This window comes from Talpa europaea (assembly GCF_964194135.1).
Source record: "Talpa europaea genome assembly, chromosome: 1".
Classification (NCBI taxonomy): domain Eukaryota; kingdom Metazoa; phylum Chordata; class Mammalia; order Eulipotyphla; family Talpidae; genus Talpa; species Talpa europaea.
In genome coordinates, this window is record NC_140073.1 from 115,055,081 (window position 1) to 115,077,900 (window position 22,820).

Here is a 22,820-nt window from a genome sequence, read left to right on the forward strand (position 1 = left end):
CAAGAGCCATTTCAGATGGACTCAGTAGATTTGAAGCAGGTTAATCAAACTTTGGAAGTGGCATTTTATACCTTTAAGTTGGAATAACTTCTCCTTCACATCTTCTTTAGGTGGAGCAGGAGGAGGAGCAGGGGGCTTTGGTCTGAGTTTTGGTTTCTCAATAACCTTTTCAGGTTCAGGTTCTTAAAAGAATATTTCAGGAGTGTTAGTATATGTATCTGTTAATTAGTTTGTTGCTATACAATATATTAAGTTGTAAGTTAAATATATGCAAATAATGCTTTTTTTTGAAACATGATAGTAGTGTCCAACATGAAACATAAAACAATGCCCAACATAAAACATAAAAAACTACACTGTACACAGATGATGAGAAATATAACAAAGGCACGAATACAAACCACAAATGAAGCATCCATGTAAGCCACATAGATGTGAAGTATATGGTACCAAGATGGATACATAAGAATGAGATGCATATTTGAAACAAAAAATATCTTACATACAGATACAAAAACACCAACTATACACATAGAACAACAAAAAACACATGTATTTCAAGATGAAGAATATGATGATGAAGATCTAAGCCCAATTAATTGAATACCTTGTTTTGGTATTTCTTCTGGCTGTGGTTCAGGTTCAGGTTCTTCAGGCTCAATGTGTGTTTCAATTTCATGTTCTTTAAAGAATGTTGACAAAGGATATCAGATTGAAATGTGAAGTTCTTCACAAAGACTCATACAAATTTCACACAGATGTAAATATTACAGTCACAAAAACAAATATATACAAGTCATACAAATTAAATTATATAAAAAAGAGGTAAGACTTGCAGTCCTGTATACTTGAACTTTCTATTAACTACTTTATTTCATGCATATTTGTGGCCAATGAGATGATTTTTAAAATTTGACATTGGATTATCATTTGAGGAGCCACTGCAATTATTCCAGTTTTACCTGGGTACCAGTATCTTATGGAAATTTTTATTACCATCAGGAATAATAAAATTAAAGATTGTATTTCAAAAGAAGTACAACTATTCCAAAAAGAAGCAAACATACTGGAATTGTTTGTATATAATTGCAAAGAGGGAATGTCATCCTATAAATATTTTCATATTTTTAACTGGAGTTTTCAAGAGATTAATATATATATATATATATATATATATATATATATATACCTTCAACTGGAGGAGTTTCTTTCCTATCAATAGTTATGGATGCTTTTTCTTCATATATTATTTCCTCAGGAGGCTCTTCAACTTAAAAAATAGTATTTTATTTTAGACTCTATTCAGACAGAATACTTTTACTTTTAAGTAGCAACATATCAATTCAGTTGTACTATCTATAACATATTCTTCAGTGACCCTTCAAATATCAAGAATGTCACTGCATAATACAACAGATTATATATAAGACCCATTTACAACCACAGCAAGATGATGAAGGTGATGTCATAGTTCCAAGACTTAAAGAGCAGCTGTGTACCTTGGACAGGTGGAGCTTCTGTCTCTTCAGGGACAGGAACCGATGCTTTCTTTTCTGGGGTGATTTTCTGGGGCACTTCGGGCACTTTAAAGATATTGATTTTATTTACTATTAAGAATTTGAAGATATGCACGATTCCTCAAAGAGCAGGCAAAGAATACACTTTAAAGATATTGATTTTATTTACTATTAAGAATTAGAAGATATGCAAGATTCCTCAAAGAGCAGGTAAAGAATACACTTTAAGATATTGATTTTATTTACTATTAAGAATTAGAAGATACGCAAGATTCTTCAAAGAGCGGGTAAAGAATACAGAGCAAAGAACTTCCTCTTGTAAGAAGTCATGAGGACCAAGGCTTCAGACACATGGTGCACCTTTAGACATTCTAATTCTATAAATAAATCATCTCAGCCTTCTTCATTTGCTTCTCTTCCTCTGTGTACTCTCAAATGCAGTTGTTCACTGGTCTAACACTGATGCCTTTTGAAACTTGCCCTACATTCTTTGAGGACTAACATCTGTGCTCTCAATCTATGTGGATAATGTCCAAAGCTACATCTCTAGTCCTGATCTCTTTTGAAGTTCCACTATATGCATTTCTAACTCTACACTTGGAAAGTGAATATATTCACTATCTTCTTTCAATATCAGTTCAAGAGCCCAATAAACCATTCTCTTTGGCTATATAACCTCAACTCATAATCACCTTGGGCTCCTAATTGCTTTGATAATAGTCAGACACCAACTTTCCCCTCTAAAATTCAATCTCCTTTTCCACTTTGACTCCACTGATACTGTCCAGTGCTTAATGACCTCGAGTAACTCCACGACTCTTGCCTATCAGCACTCTCTCCCAAAAGCTTGAATCTGTTGCCAGTTATCTTTCTGAAGCCCAACTCCTATTAATTTATACACCTGCTTCAGAATGTGGAGCATCCCATTGCTTACAGAATAGAGTACATGCCTTCTATGAACTCCAAACTAGGACCCTCATCTTTATACCTCATCTTTACACTCTTAACTTTGAAGATAATCCATAGCCAAACCATATTCAAATTATGCAAGTGTGGCTGTCACTGAACATCCTAAAATCTCCTACCCTTGTGACTTTTGATATAATGTTCCCTTGCAAGGGATACCATTTCTTCAATTGCTGCATATCAAAATATCCATAAAAAATTAAAATTCCGTTTCTTTCAAACAGCCTTCCTGATGCCTCTGCCTGAAACTGATCTTCCTTTACCCTGTTTCTGTAGTCCTGTACACTCATTTGCAGGTGTGGTCACTTCCTGTCTGTATAAGGGTTGTGCTGTCCTTATCTTTTTTCCTCATTTCTTCCTTTAGATTCCTAAAATCACTTTCCAACAGATTTAAATTGCTTGCAGACAGGATCTGATCTTTCTAACATAGTGTCCTTTTAATGGCAAACATGCCAAAAAATGCTGCCTTGAGTTACTCTAAGTATTGAGTGAGATATGTGTATTCTACCATATATAACTATGCCATGGCACAACTAAATCTCATTTTATCCCCTTCAGCTTGCCTCATTTTTTCTCTTGGCCTTTGTTTCCTCTTACCTTCTTTTTGTTAAAAATGTGTTTTTGAATAAACTTATACTCAGTATTATTTGCTTTAAGAACTATTATTAAAATGCTCAGATTGCATTCAGAAAAGTATATACTTTTTCTTCATAGTAGATACCTTTTTCTGGCTGGACTTCTGGCTTTTTGGTAACAGGCACAGGTTCTTTCTTTACTGGAACAAGTTTCTTGGGCACTTCAGGCACTTTAAAGATATTATTTTTATTTTAAAAAGAGTATTTATAAACTTTAAGAATAAATAGTCTGTAATTAATGGGGCAGTATAAATGTTAATGAAAAACAAGGACATTTTGGTTCCTAGTTATGCAACAACGAGGACAGCATATTGGATTCCACCTTAGGAGAGTGAGTACTTAAAAACATCATGTCAATGATGACGTAAGCACATTTACCTGGTGGTGGTTCTGGCTTCTTAACAGTTGGGACTTTCTTCGGTGGGACAACTTTCTTTGTCACTTCAGGTACTTTAAAGATATTAGTACATTTAATAATATAAAATTACAAGATATGCACATTAATTTGACTAGGATATTGAACATTATAACACATAGATGACAAACATATAATACAGCATCATTCAGAGTAAGAAATTAGGGTAAAAATTTGGACAACTCGTAAAATGAAGCAAATATTGATTTTTTGTGTAAGTACCTTTAGGAGGTGGAGCTTCTGGTTTTTTGATGACAGGAACTTTCTTCTCTGGAATAATTTTCTTGGGCTCTTCAGGCACTTGAAAGAAAGGAATTTCTTTTAGAGTCAGATGATTATAATGAAAAGTTTAATGCTAATGAATAAAAAAGATAGCAGATATTTCTTTGATGTGCACATATAAAATTCCCTGGGACCAAAGGTTTGTGTGTGTAAATTAATTTTGTTCTTGCAATGAGATCCAATTTCAAGTAAGGAGAAAAAAGTTTAACATTTTATTTTAAAGAAGATATATAATAGACATAAAAATTGAGTGGTGTGTTTTCCTGTCCAATGGATGCTGCTTTGTACCTGCTGGTGGTGGAACTTCTGGCTCCTTTTCTTCCACAACAGGAACTGGCTCTTCTTCAGGAGCAATTTCCTCAGGTTCTTCATGTACTTAAAGATACAGTTAATCTTATTTTAATGTGCGGGGCAATATTTTAAAATGTACAAAACACAAACACTATCAATAGCAAGGGCGATTGATCTCTTCCTTTGATTCAAGAAACAGCTCTTATTTTTCTTAAGATGAAATGCCTTATTTGAACTCTCTTCTGTTAGTTTGAAAGCTTGGAAAACCCCTCTGATACTTAATGTCATTTATAATCATTAGATCTCCAATCCTACTTTCTGTGTTCATTAGAGAAACTTGGTTTAATTCAGCTTACAATGTCCTATATAAATGCTGCTGACTGATAACCCCAAAGCAGCGTGAGATTGGAGTTAAGAATGGTGAAGTAAGGTAAATAATTAAAGGATAGAAAATGGCCAAGATAAACTGAACTAGAAAAGAAGAAGGCTTAAATTAGAAATAGTCACACATAGCAAACTTATTAGTGATTTTATGTGTACCTTCTGGAGGAGGAGACTCCACTTTCTTGGGGACAGGAACAGCTGGTTTCTCTTCTACGACAGGTTTCTTTGGCATCTCTGGCACTTTAAAGATATTAGTTCATTTTACTTCCGGGTAGTTGGGCAATATATAAAATTTATATCATACCTAGTCTGCATCTTGTTCAAATTACCCAGGGACAGATCCAAGAACAAAATTCACAAAAAGATCAGTGATCTGTCCTTGAAGCTACATAGCAGGGAGGACAAAGTAGACTATTAAACATAATAAAATCATGTTAGTACTCTTTCAACATCTGTCCTTCATGATAAATCATGGTTTTCTTTAAATTAATGATGCAATTTAAGAACATTTAAGCCCTAAACACCCAGAATAGCAGGTTTGCAGAGGTAAATATCACAAGAATGACAAAAAGATTTCCTAGAATAGATGACTTTTTACAATTTTCTGCAGAATCTTGTTAGTGACATGTACCTTTAGTTGGCGGGGCTTCTGGCTCTTTGGGAACAGCTGGTTTCTTTTCTGGAACAACTTCTTTTGGAACTTCAGGCACTTTAAAGATATTAGTATTTTAGCATTATGAAGAATTGCTAGTTCACTTTCTACATATATGTATATAAAATAAAACACTTTTTAAGAGTAGGAGGTTGAATCCACCTCATCAAATGGTGGGCACTAACATATACCTTTAGCAGGTGGTGCTTCTGGTTTTTTGGGAACCACTGAAGGCAATTTCTTTTCAGGAACGACCTCTTTGGGCACTTCAGGCACTTGAAAAAGATGTTAGTAATTTTTACTTCAGAGTTTCAATGACACGATAATGATTCTGTAGAGCAGTAGAACACAATATTTTAAAGACAGACACTTGGGGAAATTAGTGGCGGTGAAAATACCTTTCACTGGAGGTGGTTCAGGTTTTTTGGCAATGACAGCAGGTGGTTTCTTTTCTGGAGCAGGTTTCTTAGGTGGCTCGGTCACTAAAGATATTAGAATTTATGTTTTCAAATGAGTGAAGATGAGTGAGAATCAAGACAAGAACTCCTAACATCCAGATTTTTTAGATAAGAAGGGTCAAAGACTGGCTTCGGCACCGTGGTCCCAGCCCAGCTACCTTTTGGAGGAGGAGGAGGCTCCGGCTCTTCCACAACTTCAGCTGGAGGCTCTTCTGGGGTAATTTCCTCCGGCTCTTCATACACTTTAAAGACACAATTTCATTTTAATGCTAGAATTGATTAAAGAATATGAAATAGTCTGCAAATATTTTTAAGCATTAAGAAGAGAGTTTTTATTTAAGATGTATTAGTTTGGAGAATTTTATTATTACCTTCAGGGGGAGGACTTTCCGGTTGGGGGGGGATTTCTTCTGGCACCTTCTTTTCTGGGACAGCTGCCTTTGGCACCTCAGGGACTTTAAAGATATTAGTATTGCAAGATTAGACAGGGTGAAGACAAGTGGAGAGTATCAGACACAGTGGCATGGAGGCGTCTACCTTTGGCTGGTGGGACTTCAGGCTTTTTAGGAGGCACCACTTTCTTTTCAGGGGCCACTTCCTTGGGAGCCTCGGGCACTAAAAAGATATTAGTGAAGTCACATTCAGGAGCTATGAAGACTATGGATACAAAATCTTTTCAAGAGCAGGAGAGTTATGACTTCTTAAGCTTAAGGTCAGGGACAAACCTTTAGCAGGTGGAACTTCAGGCTTTGGAGGAGGAGCCACAGACACTTTCTTTTCTGGGGTAACCTCTTTGGGAGCTTCAGGCACTTAAAAGATATTAGTAAAATTAAATTCAGGAGCTATAAAGACCATGGACAAAAAAATCTTTACAAGAGCAGGAGAGTTATGACTTCTTAAGCCTCAGGTAAGGAACACACCTTTAGCAAGTGGAACTTCAGGCTTTTTAGGAGGAGCCACAGACACTTTCTTTTCTGGAGTAACCTCTTTGGGAACTTCAGGCACTTAAAAGATATTAGTAAAATTAACAGGAGCTATGAAGACCACGGATAAAAAATCTTTACAAGAGCAGGAGAGTTATGACTTCTTAAGCCTAAGGTAAGGGACAAACCTTTAGGAGGTGGAACTTCAGGCTTTTTAGGAGGAGCCACAGACACTTTCTTTTCTGGGGTAACCTCTTTGGGAGCTTCAGGCACTTAAAAGATATTAGTAAAATTAACAGGAGCTATGAAGACCACGGATAAAAAATCTTTACAAGACTTAAGCCTAAGGTCAGGGACAAACCTTTAGCAGGTGGGACTTCAGGCTTTTTAGGAGGAGCCATAGACACTTCCTTTTCTGGGGTAACCTCTTTGGGAGCTTCAGGAACTTAAAAGATATTAGTAAAATTACATTTAGGAGTTATGAGGCACCAGGACAAAATCTTTTCAACAGTATGTGAGTTCTATCTTCTTAAGTCTAAGATGGGTGACAAGTACCTGATACAGGTGGGACTTCAGGCTTTGTAGGAGGTGCCACTGGTGCTTTCTTTTCAGAGACAATTTCTTGAGGAACTTCAGGCACTTAAAAGATATTAGTTGTGTTTTTACACTTAAGTTAGTGAGATCAATGGACTTAAAATATTTTTAAGAGTAAAAGAGGTATTTCTTCTGTAGACTAAGACAGCTATGAAAAATACCTGAAACTGGAGGGGCTTCTGGTTTTTTGGGCGGTGCCTTGTGAATTTTCTTTTCTGGGACAGCTTCCTGGGGAACTTCAGGCACTTGAAAGATATTAGTGATTTTACACTTTTAGAAAAGCAATGGCATAAACTATTTTCAATGGTTAAAAAAAAAGAGTTCTCTGCCAAATGAAGTCAAGGTAAGTATGTACCTGTGACAGGTGTGGTTTCTGGTTTTTTGGGTGGTGCCTTGGAAATTATCTTTTCTGGGACAACTTCTTGAGCAGCTTCAGACAATTAAAAGATATTAGTAGTTTTAGAATTTAAGAATATGGGAAGGCATAAATTACAATGATTTGGAAGCAGACAAGACTATATTTTCTTCTTACTGTAGCAGTGGGAATAAATACCTTTAGCAGGTGGAACTTCTGGCTTTTTAGGCACAACCACAGGCACTTTCTTTTCAGGTACAACTTCTTTAGGAGATTCAGGAACTTTGAAGATATTAGTATCTTTTTGTTAGAAATTACAAAGGGGGAATATCAACAGCACATGTACCCAAACAAGTACAATTTGTGAGACTGGCAGACACCCCATGCACACTTTCCCAGCCCCCTGAAACAGATGAGTGACAACATGGGAGGATAAATACCTTTCACAGGCGGAGCTTCTGGCTCTTTAGGAGGAGACACAGGTACTTTCTTTTCAGGAATGGCTTCCTTGGGCGGCATCTCAGGCACTTCAAAAATATTGATTTGTATTTAGAAAGGTGAAAGTAATTGATGAATACTATAATGTATCATGCACCAAGATATTTTGGATTACCACTGATTTCCTTTAGCATCATATCACCTTTATGTGGTGGAATATATATATATAATTTTCTACATAAATAAGCCATTAATTTTCACCATGGTACATTCACTTTTTTTTTTTTTTTACATGGTACATTCACTTTTGACATTACCTTCAGGGGGAGGACTTTCCGGTTGGGGGCAGATTTCTTCTGGCACCTTCTTTTCTGGGACAGCTGCCTTTGGCACCTCAGGGACTTTAAAGATATTAGTATTGCAAGATTAGACAGGGTGAAGACAAGTGGAGAGTATCAGACACAGAGGCATGGAGGTGACTACCTTTGGCTGGTGGGACTTCAGGCTTTTTAGGAGGCGCCACTTTCTTTTCAGGGGCCACTTCCTTGGGAGCCTCGGGCACTTAAAAGATATTAGTAAAATTACATTTAGGAGCTATGAAGACCATGGACACAAAATCTTTTCAAGAGCAGGAGAGTTATGACTTCTTAAGCCTAAGGTCAGGGACAAACCTTTAGCAGGTGGAACTTCAGGCTTTGGAGGAGGAGCCACAGACACTTTCTTTTCTGGGGTAACCTCTTTGGGAGACTCGGGCACTTAAAAGATATTAGTAAAATTACATTTAGGAGCTATGAAGACCATGGACACAAAATCTTTTCAAGAGTATGTGAATTGTAGCTTCTTAAGTCTAAGATGGGTAACAAGTACCTGCTACAGGTGGGACTTCAGGCTTTGTAGGAGGTGCCACAGGCCCCCTTTTTTCTGGACTAACCTCTTTGGGAGCTTCAGGCACTAAAGATATTAGTAAATTTACATTTGAATCACAAGGAACAACTTAGACATGAAGACATTTACATTCAAAAGAGGTTTCACAACAAGAAAAGGTGGTCTTGTCTATTACCCTCCCTACCCCACCTTGAGGGGGTGGTTAGGAAAGTACCTTTGACAGGTACAACTTCAGGCTTTTTGGGAGGATGCACTTTCTTTTCCAGGACAACTTCTTTGGGAATCTCAGGCACTTAAAAGATATTAATATTTTTGCATTTAGAAGTGACAAAATCAATATGAACAGGAAACAGATTCATACAGGAAAAACATTTTCCTAAATCTCCAAACATCTAGCAACATATACCTTCATCAGGAGGGGCTTCAGGCTTCTGGCGAGGAGCCAGGTTTGTTTTCTTTTCAGGGACAATTTCTTGGGGAACTTCAGGCACTTTAAAAAATGAGTATTTTGACACTTAGTATATGATGATCAGTAGGAACAGCAAACTATTTTCAAGACCACAAGAGCTATTTCCTCTTGAGTTTGACAACATGACAACTTGTACCTTTAGCTGGCTGAAGTTCTCTTTTTTTGGAAGAAACTGTCTTTGCAGGAACAACTTCTTGAGGAGCTCCAGGCACTTTAAAGATATTAGTATTTCACATTTAATAGTTAATGATTAATAAAAATAGTAACTACAATAATTTAGTAAATGCATTTTCTGTAAGTCTCTTCTCTGCCTGTCTTTTCTCCTTTTTTCTTCCCCACCAAATATCTAGGTTTCTACTAGATTTCCTGGGACACTATAGCCATCCCTACTACATATTTATTGAACAAATACTTTTAATGGGAAGGTTTTCTGTTTTAACAGCAACAGTAACAGATATTTTCTTGTGGAGCTTCAAGTGCTTAAGATATTAGTATGTTTATTTTAAGAGTTATGAATAATGTTGGAAAAAGAATTTTAAGAGAAGAGGATAATTTCTTCTTTGGAATCTATTCAGTTAACATGTACCTTTCATAGACAGAGGTTCTGGATCTGTAGAAACATCCACAGGTACTTTCATTTCAGGGGTAGCTTCTTTCATAATTTCTGGTGCTTTGAAGATATTAGTATTATAGGTAGAGATTAAGGAATCAGTGTGGATGTTAATCACATTAATTGAATTATGGTTATTTTAATGACTGTAAGGGTGCTTTATAGTGCTTCAAGAATTATATGAGGTATAAAGTCTTGAGGAAAGGAATTGAATCTTACTTGTCTTTGTTAATTATTCCCCCGCTGCCCAGCATCATGCACATAATGGGTGCTTATTAAATAAATGAAGGAAGGATAGAATGAATGATACCTTTAGTGGAGGGTATTTCAATTTCAGGGGGAGCAGTCATGGATGTCTCCTTTACAGGAGCAACTTCTGGAGATGATTCAGGCACTTTAAAGATATTAATGCATTGTACTTTAGAGGGATGATGAACAATGAGGATTTTAGTCAAAACTCCACCTATAGGAATGGGAGACCTCCTCCCTCCCAGAATGTGATTCTTTGGTAATGGTATGAATACCTCATTTTTAGGAGCTGTTTTCTAGGTAACCTCAGGGACTATCAATATTAGCAATTTTATTTCTTGGAATGGTACAGCTATAGGATATTAGGTCATGGAAAGTGAGCCTTAAATGAAAAAAAGAAATAAATTTCCTATAACTAACTGTGCACCTTTAGCTATTAGTTTGAGAGAACAAAACATCTCCTTTCTTATCTGGATAGACTTCATTTTGTACCCTTACCTTAGGCACTTTATTTCATTAAAACTTTTTTTGGTCAGTATTTCTCATGTCTATGTAACTTTGGGGTTACGTTTTATTCCTCCAATATGCATATGCACCTTAGGCATTTTAGAAGTAGATTTTTTTTCAGGTATAGAAAAGAATAGAACAACCCAAATATTCTAGACTGAGAAAACAATGTCAAAGTGTTCAGATATTTTAAAATTATAGACTATCATACAGAATGTCATTTAGAAAAAGCTGTCATTCTGGATGCTTAAAAGGACTCATTTATTTTGACTTGTCTAAAAATATTAAAAATGGAAAAATGCAGGCCCCTTAAAATAAAAGTGAATGAAAGGAGCAAATAATTATTCAGGGAAGACTTCCAAATTTATCAGGCTTTGATTTTAACTAGTTTGGTTTTAGAAGGCTCTGAGGTGGAGATTCTATTATAAATAGAACATATCCACACTGAATTTAATATTTTCCTTTTTCAATTGAGTTATAATTGACTTATAACATTATATTAGCTTCAGGTATACAGATAATAATTTTGTATTTATATTTACTATGAAATGATAACACAACAAATCTAGTTAACTTATTTTTTCTTACAGTTCTCTGAAAGTATTTCTACATATTTGTATTATGATAAAGTTAGGTATTTCAAATTCATATGCTTGCTTTTAGTAGTAAGTTTATTTTTTATTTTTCACTTTTTATTTTTTTGTGGGACCCTCGCTGGTGGCCGGGGATCGATCTGGTGCTGCAGAGGCTGCGGGCAGCCTCGCAACCCAGTGCTCAACCGCTGCGCCACCAGGGGAGGCCCTAGTAGTAAGTTTATTTTAATAGAAAAGTAATTCCAAAAGTATTTTAACAGAAAAGTAATTCCAAAGGTGAATATTTCAACCCCATGGACAGTTGAATTACTGATTTATTGTCTACAGCCAAGTACCTCTGTCACTACGTGGCACTGATTTCTACTTAAAAATGGTTTCTACTTTAAAGGGGATGGTTTGAGCCAATTCAAATAATCTGGCTTCAGGGCTATAAATGTTAAAAGTGGTACTTTGTACATTTTTTTTCTAGCTAGTTTGATTTTTATTTTTTAAGAAAACAGTAATAGCTCTTTGCTATTGAAAAATCTATCTGGGTCACATCTGCAGAGAGTATATATGCGTATTTCCCATGGAAGCCTCACAGATGGTCTTTGTAGCTTCTTCCATGTTTAAGTTAAGGATTTCTCCCCATGCTTTCTCTTTAATGACTCGATTGGGATTAGTATACACTGGATTGAGCTACTGGTTTGGGGGTCCACTTCTCTGAATGACTGCCTTGGTAGCATCTAGAGTTTTAAAGATATTAGAATTTTATATATGTTAAGTATAACTAAACTCATGAGATAAGAAAGATGACTTAATTCTGGTTTGTACCTTTTGGTGGTGGTAATTTTTTTCTTTTAGTAATAAAAGATTGTCCTTTTGGAATACTTTCCTTGAAAGCTTCCAACTCTTTAAAGATATTAGTATTTTTTAATAGAGAAAAGGCAAAGGTTAGGTAGACTCTAGAAGGTAGGTTACAGATACAACTTTTAATCAGAAGTTTCACTTTTGTTCTAATAGTTTATCTTCACATATTGTATGAGTGGGACTTTTTAGGGGCAAGTCATAATTTCCTATCTCTAGGTGTTCTTTTTTTTTTATACTTTTAAAAATTTAAATATTTTATTTTATATAATTCTTACATCTTTTTTCATCTTTGCACAATGTATGCATTTTCATTTTGGTTATATTCCCCATACAATTGCACCCCCCCCTTATTTTGACTCTAGTCCTTGCTCTCCCCCCCGGCCCCTCTGCTCCATAGTGTGTCTCTGGTTTATAGTTGCTTGTTGATTTTTACTTTGTATTAATTAGTCTTTTTCCTGATCTCTTATTTAGGTTTTCTAAATTCCTGCTATGAGTGAGACCATCCGGTATTTTTATTTTTCTTTCTGACTTATTTTGTTGAGCATGATCCCTTCTAGTTCCATCTATGTTGCTGCAAACTGCATGTGTTTATCTTTTTTGATTGCTGAGTAATATTCCATTGTGTATATGTACCACATCTTCTTGATCTAGTCATCTATTTTTGGGCATTTGGGTTGCTTCCATAGCTTAGCTATTGTAAATAGTGCTGCTATAAACATAGGGGTGCAGGTGCCCTTTGTAATTACTGTTTCTGTGTCATTTGGGTAAATACCTTATCTCTAGGTGTTCTTAAGATATTAGTATTTTAGCATTAAAGGTTGTGAGGATCTATTGTACATAAAAAATTAAACACACTCTGAAGAACGAAGAAAAAATTTTCTCTTTTATCTCCCACCTTACTTAGATTTTCATAACCAAGAATTATACCTTGAGCTGGAGAATATTCTGGAATTTTGGGACCAGTCTCAGGTAACTCCATCTCTGGATAAACTTCTCTGGTAGAATCAGGTTCTTTAAAGATATTAGTAGGTTTATATTCAGAAATTGCAAAAATAGTAAATCATTGAACATGCAATACTTGTATCTTGAGGTCAAAGATAATTCATCTAAGGTTGATGTGGTTGAAAGGTACCTTTAATTGCTGGTGTTTCTCTCTTTTTAGGAATAGTCACATATATTTTGTCCTCTGGAGCAACTTTCTTGGGTGGTTCAGGCACTTAAAAGATATGAGTATAGTTACATTTATAAGTGGTGAAAAAAGTACTGAACTTTTAAAATGAGCCTCAAAGAAGTCTTCTTCAGACTGGTATTATATATACCTTGTGCTAATTTGGTTTTTGTCTTTTGAGGATGAGTCACAAGTACTTTTTCTTCTAGGACTGATTCTTCAGGTGCTGATTCTTCAGGTACTTCATAAACTTTAAAGATATTAGTATTTATACAATTAGAGGTGTTTCAAGGTAGATAAAGAACAGTATTAAGAAAAATACAATACATAATACACATTCATCACTCAAATTGCCAGTAGCACATAGACACAAATTAGTGACAATAATAAACTGGCTAGGGTTAAGCCTCATTTCCAGTCTTATGATATAGGACTCTTGATATCTCTTTACTATCATGATGATACAAGAGATGAATTCACTGACCAGGGAGCATATATTTTCCTATATTAGTTAATAGTTTAATATGAAAACCAATTTGGTGTCAGAAAAAGAAAAGGAAAGGAAGTGATTAAATATTGGGAAAATAAAGAAAATAGAGATTTTGCCAGCATTTAGAAAGAAATACTGACTGATATGGATTACCAAACTCAATTATAGAGAAGGTAGTCAAAAGAGGGGTCATCATAAACTTTTATCTCAGTCTAATATTATAGGTGACAAAAAGTTAAGTTTAAATGAATTTTTTTGGATTAAAATAAATGGAAGAACATTTTGACAACTTATCATTATTTGTCTTGTTAACCTGTTCTGTGTGCAAAAACTTTTTGCTTTGAGCCAATTTATTTTCTTGACAAAATGTTCCTGACAACTAACATTTTTACTACTGAATAGTGTTTGATTCAGAATATTAAACGATTCAGATTATTTTGCTCTGCAAGTTATTTAATGGTAATTTTGCACGAAAGCAGAAAAAGAATGGCTTGAGAACCAAGGTTCTAATGGCCTTTAAAGTCTATGGTCAGTTGAAAAGCATGGACAAAATATTTCCATTGATTGTTGTGAAGAGTAAAAGAAAATAATGGTGAACATTTTGATTCCACAAAATTTAATTAAAATATTATTATGAAGTGAAAGTAAGTTACTTCATGGTCTGAAAAAATAAACTGGCACAAAGCAAAAGGGTTTTTGTACACAGAACAGGTTAACAAGACAAGTAAGGACAAATTTAGGAAGAAATTATTTTTCTAAAATCAGGCAATGTTATAAGTATAAGACAATTTATTTTTAAATTGGTGAGAAAATATAACTTGTGTGAAGCTAATAGCTATTAAAATTGTTTAAATTTGAGGCAAATATTTTTAGCACGTTAGGCTTTTTTAAAAATCTTTATAAGTTGTTAGTACATTTACTTTTAAAAGCTGTGAAGAAAAACACAGTGAATTTAAGAAGACATGAAACTGAAGAGAATCACCAATTTGCTACACTCACTATATATCGTTGTGTCTTCAGAAAGAACTGTACGTGATTTTTCTTCTTGAAGAGTTTTCCCAGATACATCAGGAACTTTAAAGATATTAGTATATTAATTGTTACAAATGACAAATATAAGATATTGAGAAGATAAACAAAGATCAAGGATTTAACATCACACACATTCACTTAAACCATGAATAACTAGACAAAGAGTTATTTCATGTTGTGATTAGTATCCGTGTGTACCTTTAGCTGGTGGAATTTCAGGCTTTTTAGGAACAGCTTCATGGACCTTTTCTTCCGGAACAGCTTTCTTGGGTACTTCAGGTGCTTTAAAGATATTTGTTTTAATTTTAAGAATATTATAATCGGGCATAACATATCAAGACAAAAAGGGGCCTCTAAAAAGCAGAATATCAAAAGTTCCAAAATATGAGTCAACTAAACACCCGGTCAATTCTCTTTAGATTGTCTTGTCAGTGAGTTCTAGATTTGTCATATTTGAAATACTTTGTTCTTTGGATATAATAGCATTTTCCTTTCTTGTCTGGATCATATTTTCAGAGTTACTAGAAATTAGCTTCCAAAAGAATTATTTTTTAAAAAGAAGTTGACAGGCCAATTTTGTTTAGTTATTGTTTACAAAAAAAGATTATTACAAACAATAACAACTTTTAGGGCTATGACTTTGTTCCCAGTGGGTCGTCACAAAACAGGGAATTATATTATAGAACATAAATTGAAGTTTATATCTCTCGGCCAGAATGTGGCATTGAGGGGAGAATGATCTCTATTCTCCATAGTAAGGGAATAAAAGAGAGCTTTATAGTAGTGGTGAATCAGCAGAGGCAGTTACCTTTAGCTGGTGGAATTTTAGGCTTTTCAGGAACACGCACTTTTTCTTCTACCACAATTTTCTTGGGCACTTCAGGTACTTTAAAGACAGCAGTAATAATTTTTTTTACTTTTAAACATTCATAAAGATTGTAAAATAAGCAGAGCATAAGAAATATAAACACAGAACATGAAGTCACAATACTAAATTCAGACATCACTTTATCAAATACATTATAGAATTTAACATAAATTTAATTTTGACAACAAATACCACAACAAAAATTTTGGGAATTTCCCATGTTAGAATCATAAGAACTTCACAAGAAAAATTAATAAGACACCTCAGCTGGAGTTAGTTCTCCTTGTTTTGGTGGAATAATTGGTATTTTCTGTTCAGTGATAATGTTCTTAAATGCTTCAGGGATTTTCAAGATGTAAGTACATATTATTTAGTAGATATTGTTCCTTATTTCTATTTTGAAATTCAAGAGATTTACAAAAATGAACAAAGGAGCAACATTAGTTACTGTGTATTCACATTTACTAGGTTATTAAAACTAAGAAGAGAAAACATAGATCAATCAATAAGCATGTTAGTCAATGTAATATAATATAATGTAATATAATAAATATAATATCAGGTAGCACTGAAGAAGGAAGGCTGGGTTCACTATTTGGTTAATAAGGAGATTTGTTCTGGTATTTTAGGTATAACAACAGTGAATTCCTTTTTTGACAGAACTTTCTTTGGATCTTAGTCACTTGAAAGATGTTAGTCTGTTTTAGAAGTTCCAAGAACACAAAACACAGAAGCAAAATATCAACTTGTAAAGCAACCAGGGTGCCACTGTACATAAAATTAGGTAAGACATTTGTCACCAACAAAATACCTTTAGCTGGTGGCTCTTTTGGAGGAACAACTTTAGTGGGTGGCTTTTTTGGAGGGATGATTTTCTCAGATATCTCAGGCCCTTTAAAGATATTAGTGCTTTCATTTAGAATGAACTCTTAAATAGTATAGATCTCTGCTACTAAAAGAGAACAACTACTAAAGTTAGGACAATGAAAGCTCATGAAACACTTTCATAGATTTATATTTTTAAAGTGTATATCACATCAATTTTCAAAAAAACTAAATTTTGCTTAATTTCATCTACATTACAGATTTATAATGTATACTAACCATACAACTTCCTTTGTATTACACACATATCATTAATTTGTACAAGATCTAGAGTGGAATTGCAGAAAATTTATTTGTGTTCTGGTTGATCCTCAGAATATTCTAGAATGTAGGTGCTATTATTCCTTAATATTATTTCTCTAATGAAAATATCATAAAATTGTGGAGTCTTTTTCTAAAATGTGAAATCTTTTGCTAAATAATTATCACTTTGTGAATAGCTGACTGAATTGTTAACAAAGCATGGTTGTATTATCTAAATGTGTAAATTCCTCATTGAACTGAGGAGCATCTTTGTCACTCAACTGATGACTGGTAAGTAATGGAATTTCTAGCAAACATCTAGTGTTCTTATTTGGATTTTAAAAAGATCTGACAAATTCATACAGTGCCTTCCTTAGGTAAGTAGATGTCAAATTATTATCTTGGCTAAAATTAAACACTGCTGTTAATCTCCGTTTTAATCTTTGTATCAAGTAGCTTAAGAAACTCATTCTTAAAGTATTTCATGATTTTGTCACAGAAAGTAAATGGATTTCTAGTGCTCCAAACTGGACATTAAATGTAAAAAAAACCCAAATAAATTATTTAGAACAAGATATAACAACATGTAGTATCTCCAGATTCCCTATACCTTTAGGTGGAGGCTTGGGTTTTTCATATTCTTCTACTTCTTCAGCCTCTAAAACTTGTATCACCTTATGCACTTCTTCAACTTTGTGTACTTCTTGAAATCTCTGTTCTTGTACTTTGATGAATTCTTCTACTTCATGGAATTCCTCTTCTTCAAAGTATTCTTCTACTTCATGGAACTCTTCTTCTTCCTCTTCCACTCTTGCTTCTACTATTTCTAATTCTGTTCTTTCTTTTATTACTTCTTTGTGGAAGGCAACTGTTACTTTTTCTTCAAGGACTGTTTTTCCTGAAAGAGCATCTATTTTAAGAGATTTATCTTTTTTTTTTAAACATAGAAGAAACAAAGATGTAAATCCAAAATATAAAATGAAAACATCAGAAGAAAGAAAGGACTTCATGCAATAATATGTGAAAATCAAAGATCTTTCCAAAAATACCTGTAGCTGGGGGAACAGCTTCTTTTCTAGGCACAGGGACTTTCTTTTCAGGGATTTTCTTTTCTGGGACTTTCTTTTGTACTTCTGGCACTTTAAAGACATAGTTTAATATTTAGGACTGTCAAGAGCAAGCTTTCATAGACAAAAGACACCAAAATACAATCAAGACACAGAGACATAAAACACAAAAGTCATAAAGAAAAAGATCAAAAGGAAGTTCAAGTTTAGCAACGAACATGTACCTTTGGCTGGAGGAGCCTCTTTTTTCTGAACAGGAACAGGTACTTTCTCCTCAGGAACTTTCTTGGGCACTTTAAAGATATTAGACATTTCAGTTAACTGACAATACTCAATAAACACGAAATGAAAACATCAGAAACAACATCAACATTACAATAACCACAGCCCAAGAAGTCACTATTTTATGGGCAAAAGATATTTTCCCAAATCAATCATGTGTGCTTAACCATCCCTTAGAAGAAGATATGTTTACAAAGTATGTGTATTATTCATCTTTCTTTCTTTTCTTTTTTGTTTAGAGAAACAAAAAGTTTATTGAGGAGAAAAGAAACAGAAATCTATTTATCTTTCTACAAATGACTGCGATTACCTTTATTAGGTCTACTTGTATTCTTTTAAATTTGATAAAGAGTTTCTAAAAGTGATTAGTTAGGTTCCATTCAACTGGGCACTACTATAGCAACCAAGATGGCTGCTGTGATAGGGGCAATAATCTAATTAAACAAGAGCACCATTAATCTAATTAGGAAACAACAAGAAGTAGACATTTTGTATGCCTCTTGAATGTTTGAACCAAGTATTAGGAGTGGATGTGGAATTTTTAAAAATATTTATCATCCACACATAAAAACAAATGTTTTCTTTCTAAAATAATATAGTCAATGTAACTTTTATAATAATTACATAAGAAACTCTTCTTATATAATGGAATATAAAGAATCCAGAAAAGGAATGTGGGAGAGATTTTATTTTATATATCTAAGTATAAAGAGAGAAACTATCAATATTAAAATTCTCAGCTATTTAAGAAACTTTAAAAGTAAACCACACACACCCTTAATCATCATTAAAATGTAAAAAAAAAAAACTAAAGAAATAGACTCTACTATATTTTTACTGGTTCTTAATGTCATAAGTTTGCTATTTAAAAGACTCTCAGAAAGTGGTGAAAAAAGTCACTTTTGTCTTATAAAAAGAAAATTAATGGAAATTTAAAGATATTATTAATCAGAATTTGTTATACCTTTAGCTGGTGGTGCCTCCACTTTTTTAGGTGGTGCCTCCACTTTTTTAGGTGGTGCCTCCACTTTTTTAGGTGGTGCCTCCACTTTTTTAGGTGGTGCCTCCACTTTTTTAGGAACAGGAATAGGAGCTTCAGGTACTGCTTTCTTAATCACTTCAGGCACTTAAAAGATATTTTATGGACATTTTGAAAAATGACATACAATGAACAGAAAATACCCACATACCAAAAATTCCCACAAAATATTGAGTTATTTAAAAATTATATTGGCAACCTAAATGTAATTGTATATGGAGTAGTAATTCTAAAGATGCGAAGAATGTTACTTGAAAATCCCATCAACCAACATAATGTCAATTATGCAAAAGGTTGTCATAGTATTCAGGAAAAATAGGCTAAGAATTATTGTAAAAAGTGAACCTCACAGAAAAAGTCTCTGTCCACTTGAACATTGAGAATTGAGAATTAAGAATTGAAAATGAAGATAAAGTGTAATGGTAGGATTTGGCAAAAAACTTACAGTGCCAATAACATAAATGTAATTTCTTTTTCTTCATTTTACTGCAGATGCAGTAGAAAAAATTGGGGAGAAAAACCTTAGATGCTTAGAAATGAGCTTCAGTTTATCATTGACACAATGTATAAGAAAAGTATATTGATGAATAATGGACTTAGATGAATTTTGAGAAAGATTTGGAACCGTGCGTATTCCAAGTATTTTCAATGTCCATAAAATGTCATAATTTGTATGTACCTCTAGGTGGCGCCACCTCCTCAACCTCCTCTACACTAGGTGTTTCTTCCGGAATCTCTTCTTCTGGAATAATCTCTTCAGGCTCTTCAGGCCCTTCAGGCTCCTCAGGTTCTTCAGGCTCTTCAAACACTTTTAAAAGATTATTATTTTGTAAATTAATTTTATAATTCTTTTGACCTTCAGAATAGAATGATAGATCTGAAAACTCGGATTGTCTGATTAGCATAGGTAATTCATACCCCAGTCTTCCACATACGTGTAAAAACTAGCCCTTGAAAAAAATCTGTTGGGTCTTCAAAATATGCTAGACCCATTTCAGAATTTTAGAAATGGAAAAGACCTCAGAGATCATTTAGTTAAAATTGTATTTTCAAATGGTAATGGACTTATTTGAAGTCAAACATCCACTTCGAGTTGGAAGTTAGATTTTCTAACCAGTTACTCAGACTTAACTGGAGTTTCTGTTGGACAAGTTTATTCCACAATTGTCAGTCAAGACACTTGATGAAAATTCCCCATGGCAAACAGAATTTTCCTTCTAAGAGTTGTATTAAGATAAAACAAAGAACAAAGAAACCAACAAACAGGCTAAGCATATGAGAAAAGAGATGAAGTTGGTTTTAGCTTATCTGCCTAATTTCTGTAGGTAAACATATCTATTTTTGGGAGTGAAATGTGTATTTATCTCCTTCAAACATTAGACAAGGATAAGTCAATGATGACTTTGTAAATACTATTTTCTTAGAAAATCATCTACCTTCAACTGGTGGTGGAACTTCCTCTTCTTTAGGTGGAACTATTCGTCTTTCTTCCACTTTCTTAGGTACCTCAGGAACTTAAAAGATATTGATTGTTTTAGGCACACACAAAATGCAAGATGCAAGGAAGACTACATAAAGACCAAGTTTCCAATTTTTCAACACAAGAGATTAAGTAATGGACACACATATACAAGATGAAACATCTCACACAATCAAATGAGACAAAACCAGAAAGTTTTGTGGTTTAAGATTAAGGGCCCATCAAAGAAATATTCTACCTTTTACTCGTAGAGCCACTACTATTTGAAGAAAAGCAATGGATACTTCAGGGACTGGTTTCCTAGTTACTTCTAGTTCTTTCAAGATATATGAGTTTAGTATTTTTGTTTTTTTAGAAACAATATACGTAGAGAACCAACATAAAACACAGAATGTGGAAAAATTGACACGGCACACACATGAAGATGACAGTCATAAATGACGTGACAGACCATATAACACAAATGTTTATGTTGAACTGTCTGTGTGGATCATATCACAGTTCAACATCATTGCAGCAAACAGATCCCTGTTTGGGGATCGATGTACCTTTGGCAGGAGGAGTCACTGCTTTCTTAAGACTGGAAGGAGGCACTTTCTTTTCAGGCTCTGGTTTCTTAGGCACCACAGGCACTTTAAAGATATTATTTTGTTTTATAATTTCAGCTTCACAAACATAGACACAATGGACATAACAAGTACTGCAATGGGACATTTAGACTTTCGTAGGTGAAGGGCAGAAATGGCAGGGTCTAGCTTGCTTGGGATGAGCAGTACCTGTGGCAGGAGGAGCTTCCTCCTTCTTGGGAATAGTCACTTTCTTCTCTGGCACTTTCTTCTTAACCTCAGGCACTTTAAAGACATCATTTCATGATAAGAATTTTCATGAAGGACAAAAAAGGTAAGAGAACAAGAAGTCCAAACACAGAAAGACTGACATGCAACAGTCACTTGAGAGACAACTTATGCAAGGTGAGCTCCCAGGGGTGAGGATGAAATCAGGTTTCCTAGAGCCAGGATCAGCCACCTCTTTGGTGTCAGAGGACAGATGCTATCATTTCATCCATTTAAATTTCACTAGTAATTTCGTAAGTAATTATCTATAAAATATTTCTGAATCCTGGAAACTGATTTTACCCTTTCATTAAATATCTGATTATTTAGGCTGGTGAAGGGATTATGTTTAAGTAGTGATGGCATGAACTTTCATAGGAATATTACTGTCCTTTAAGGCATAAATATATTCTTTCCATTGAATTTGCTGAATGTGAACATACTATTCATTTAGTGATAGAGGTACTTTTACATAGCTTACTTTACTTTGTCCTCACAGTAATATCTGAGACCACTGATACTAGTGTCCCCACTTTATCGGAGAGGAATTTGAGGCTCTGATCTGTTAAATGACTTGCTCAGGTAACAAAGCAAGACAAAAAGCTTAGACTAAAATCAAAACCTGTGTGGACCACCATTTATATGTATATATCAGAAGATATAAAGTATGACTCAATGTTTTGACAAATACATTAATCTTTTTTCTCTTTTTACCCTGGTGTTATAAAGGCACTTAATATAATAGGCTGAATGATAAAATTTAGGAAGATTTATTCCACATTTTTTAGATAATAATTTTTTCTGTACATAGTTTTGCTTTGTAAAATTTCTAGGTGAAAAATGATGTTTAATAAAATGACAGGACTCAAGTACAACTTTTTGGCAGTTTCATGTCAACACTTCCTTTCATCTTTGTATGTTTTTCATCTTTGTTTTAGAATACTGTTTTGTATCCAATTAAAAGTGGCTATCAGTGTTCCTGAACATTTTGGGGAGGAAAAATGTGACTTGCATTTTAAAATACAAGTTTCACTGCAATTTTTTCTCATGAAGCATGTATTGATGAAGAGTGTGTTTTCACTTTGGGGAGGTGTACCTTTGGGTGGAGGAGGTTCCACTTTTTTAGGAGCAGGAACAGGGACTTTCTTCTCTGGTACAGGTTTCTTTGGTACTTCAGGCACTTAAAAACATTCATTTTAAGACATTAAAAATCATATATATATATATATATATAACAAAAAGACACACGAGGTAAGACCACAAGCCACTAAATAACATTTCATATCATGAAATTTGCAAAAACATCCAGATAATTTACAGTAGACAAACACACAAGACAGACAATAATAAAAGTACACATT

General features: G+C 34.2%; 1 protein-coding gene across 1 annotated transcript in view; it reads right to left on the reverse strand.

The window, feature by feature from the left end:
- Nucleotides 1-22,820, reverse strand: part of TTN (titin) — a gene marked incomplete at both ends in the record, with an annotated part of 277,818 nt that overhangs the window by 118,427 nt on the left and 136,571 nt on the right. The window contains 41 exon segments of the mRNA XM_084258850.1: nucleotides 72-182; nucleotides 3,756-3,833; nucleotides 4,104-4,190; nucleotides 4,647-4,730; nucleotides 5,122-5,199; nucleotides 5,334-5,417; nucleotides 5,541-5,624; nucleotides 5,759-5,842; nucleotides 5,972-6,080; nucleotides 6,082-6,278; nucleotides 6,281-6,409; nucleotides 6,521-6,604; nucleotides 6,712-6,795; nucleotides 6,885-6,968; nucleotides 7,079-7,162; nucleotides 7,279-7,362; nucleotides 7,473-7,547; nucleotides 7,671-7,754; nucleotides 7,913-7,999; nucleotides 8,228-8,311; nucleotides 8,394-8,471; nucleotides 8,582-8,665; nucleotides 8,778-8,861; nucleotides 9,010-9,087; nucleotides 9,202-9,285; nucleotides 9,401-9,475; nucleotides 13,000-13,083; nucleotides 13,205-13,288; nucleotides 13,392-13,490; nucleotides 14,961-15,044; nucleotides 15,571-15,648; nucleotides 16,442-16,522; nucleotides 17,369-17,656; nucleotides 17,808-17,897; nucleotides 18,050-18,119; nucleotides 19,157-19,233; nucleotides 19,826-19,918; nucleotides 20,583-20,660; nucleotides 21,175-21,258; nucleotides 21,403-21,477; nucleotides 22,556-22,639. Coding sequence (XP_084114976.1) covers nucleotides 72-182; nucleotides 3,756-3,833; nucleotides 4,104-4,190; nucleotides 4,647-4,730; nucleotides 5,122-5,199; nucleotides 5,334-5,417; nucleotides 5,541-5,624; nucleotides 5,759-5,842; nucleotides 5,972-6,080; nucleotides 6,082-6,278; nucleotides 6,281-6,409; nucleotides 6,521-6,604; nucleotides 6,712-6,795; nucleotides 6,885-6,968; nucleotides 7,079-7,162; nucleotides 7,279-7,362; nucleotides 7,473-7,547; nucleotides 7,671-7,754; nucleotides 7,913-7,999; nucleotides 8,228-8,311; nucleotides 8,394-8,471; nucleotides 8,582-8,665; nucleotides 8,778-8,861; nucleotides 9,010-9,087; nucleotides 9,202-9,285; nucleotides 9,401-9,475; nucleotides 13,000-13,083; nucleotides 13,205-13,288; nucleotides 13,392-13,490; nucleotides 14,961-15,044; nucleotides 15,571-15,648; nucleotides 16,442-16,522; nucleotides 17,369-17,656; nucleotides 17,808-17,897; nucleotides 18,050-18,119; nucleotides 19,157-19,233; nucleotides 19,826-19,918; nucleotides 20,583-20,660; nucleotides 21,175-21,258; nucleotides 21,403-21,477; nucleotides 22,556-22,639 — 3,807 coding nt within the window.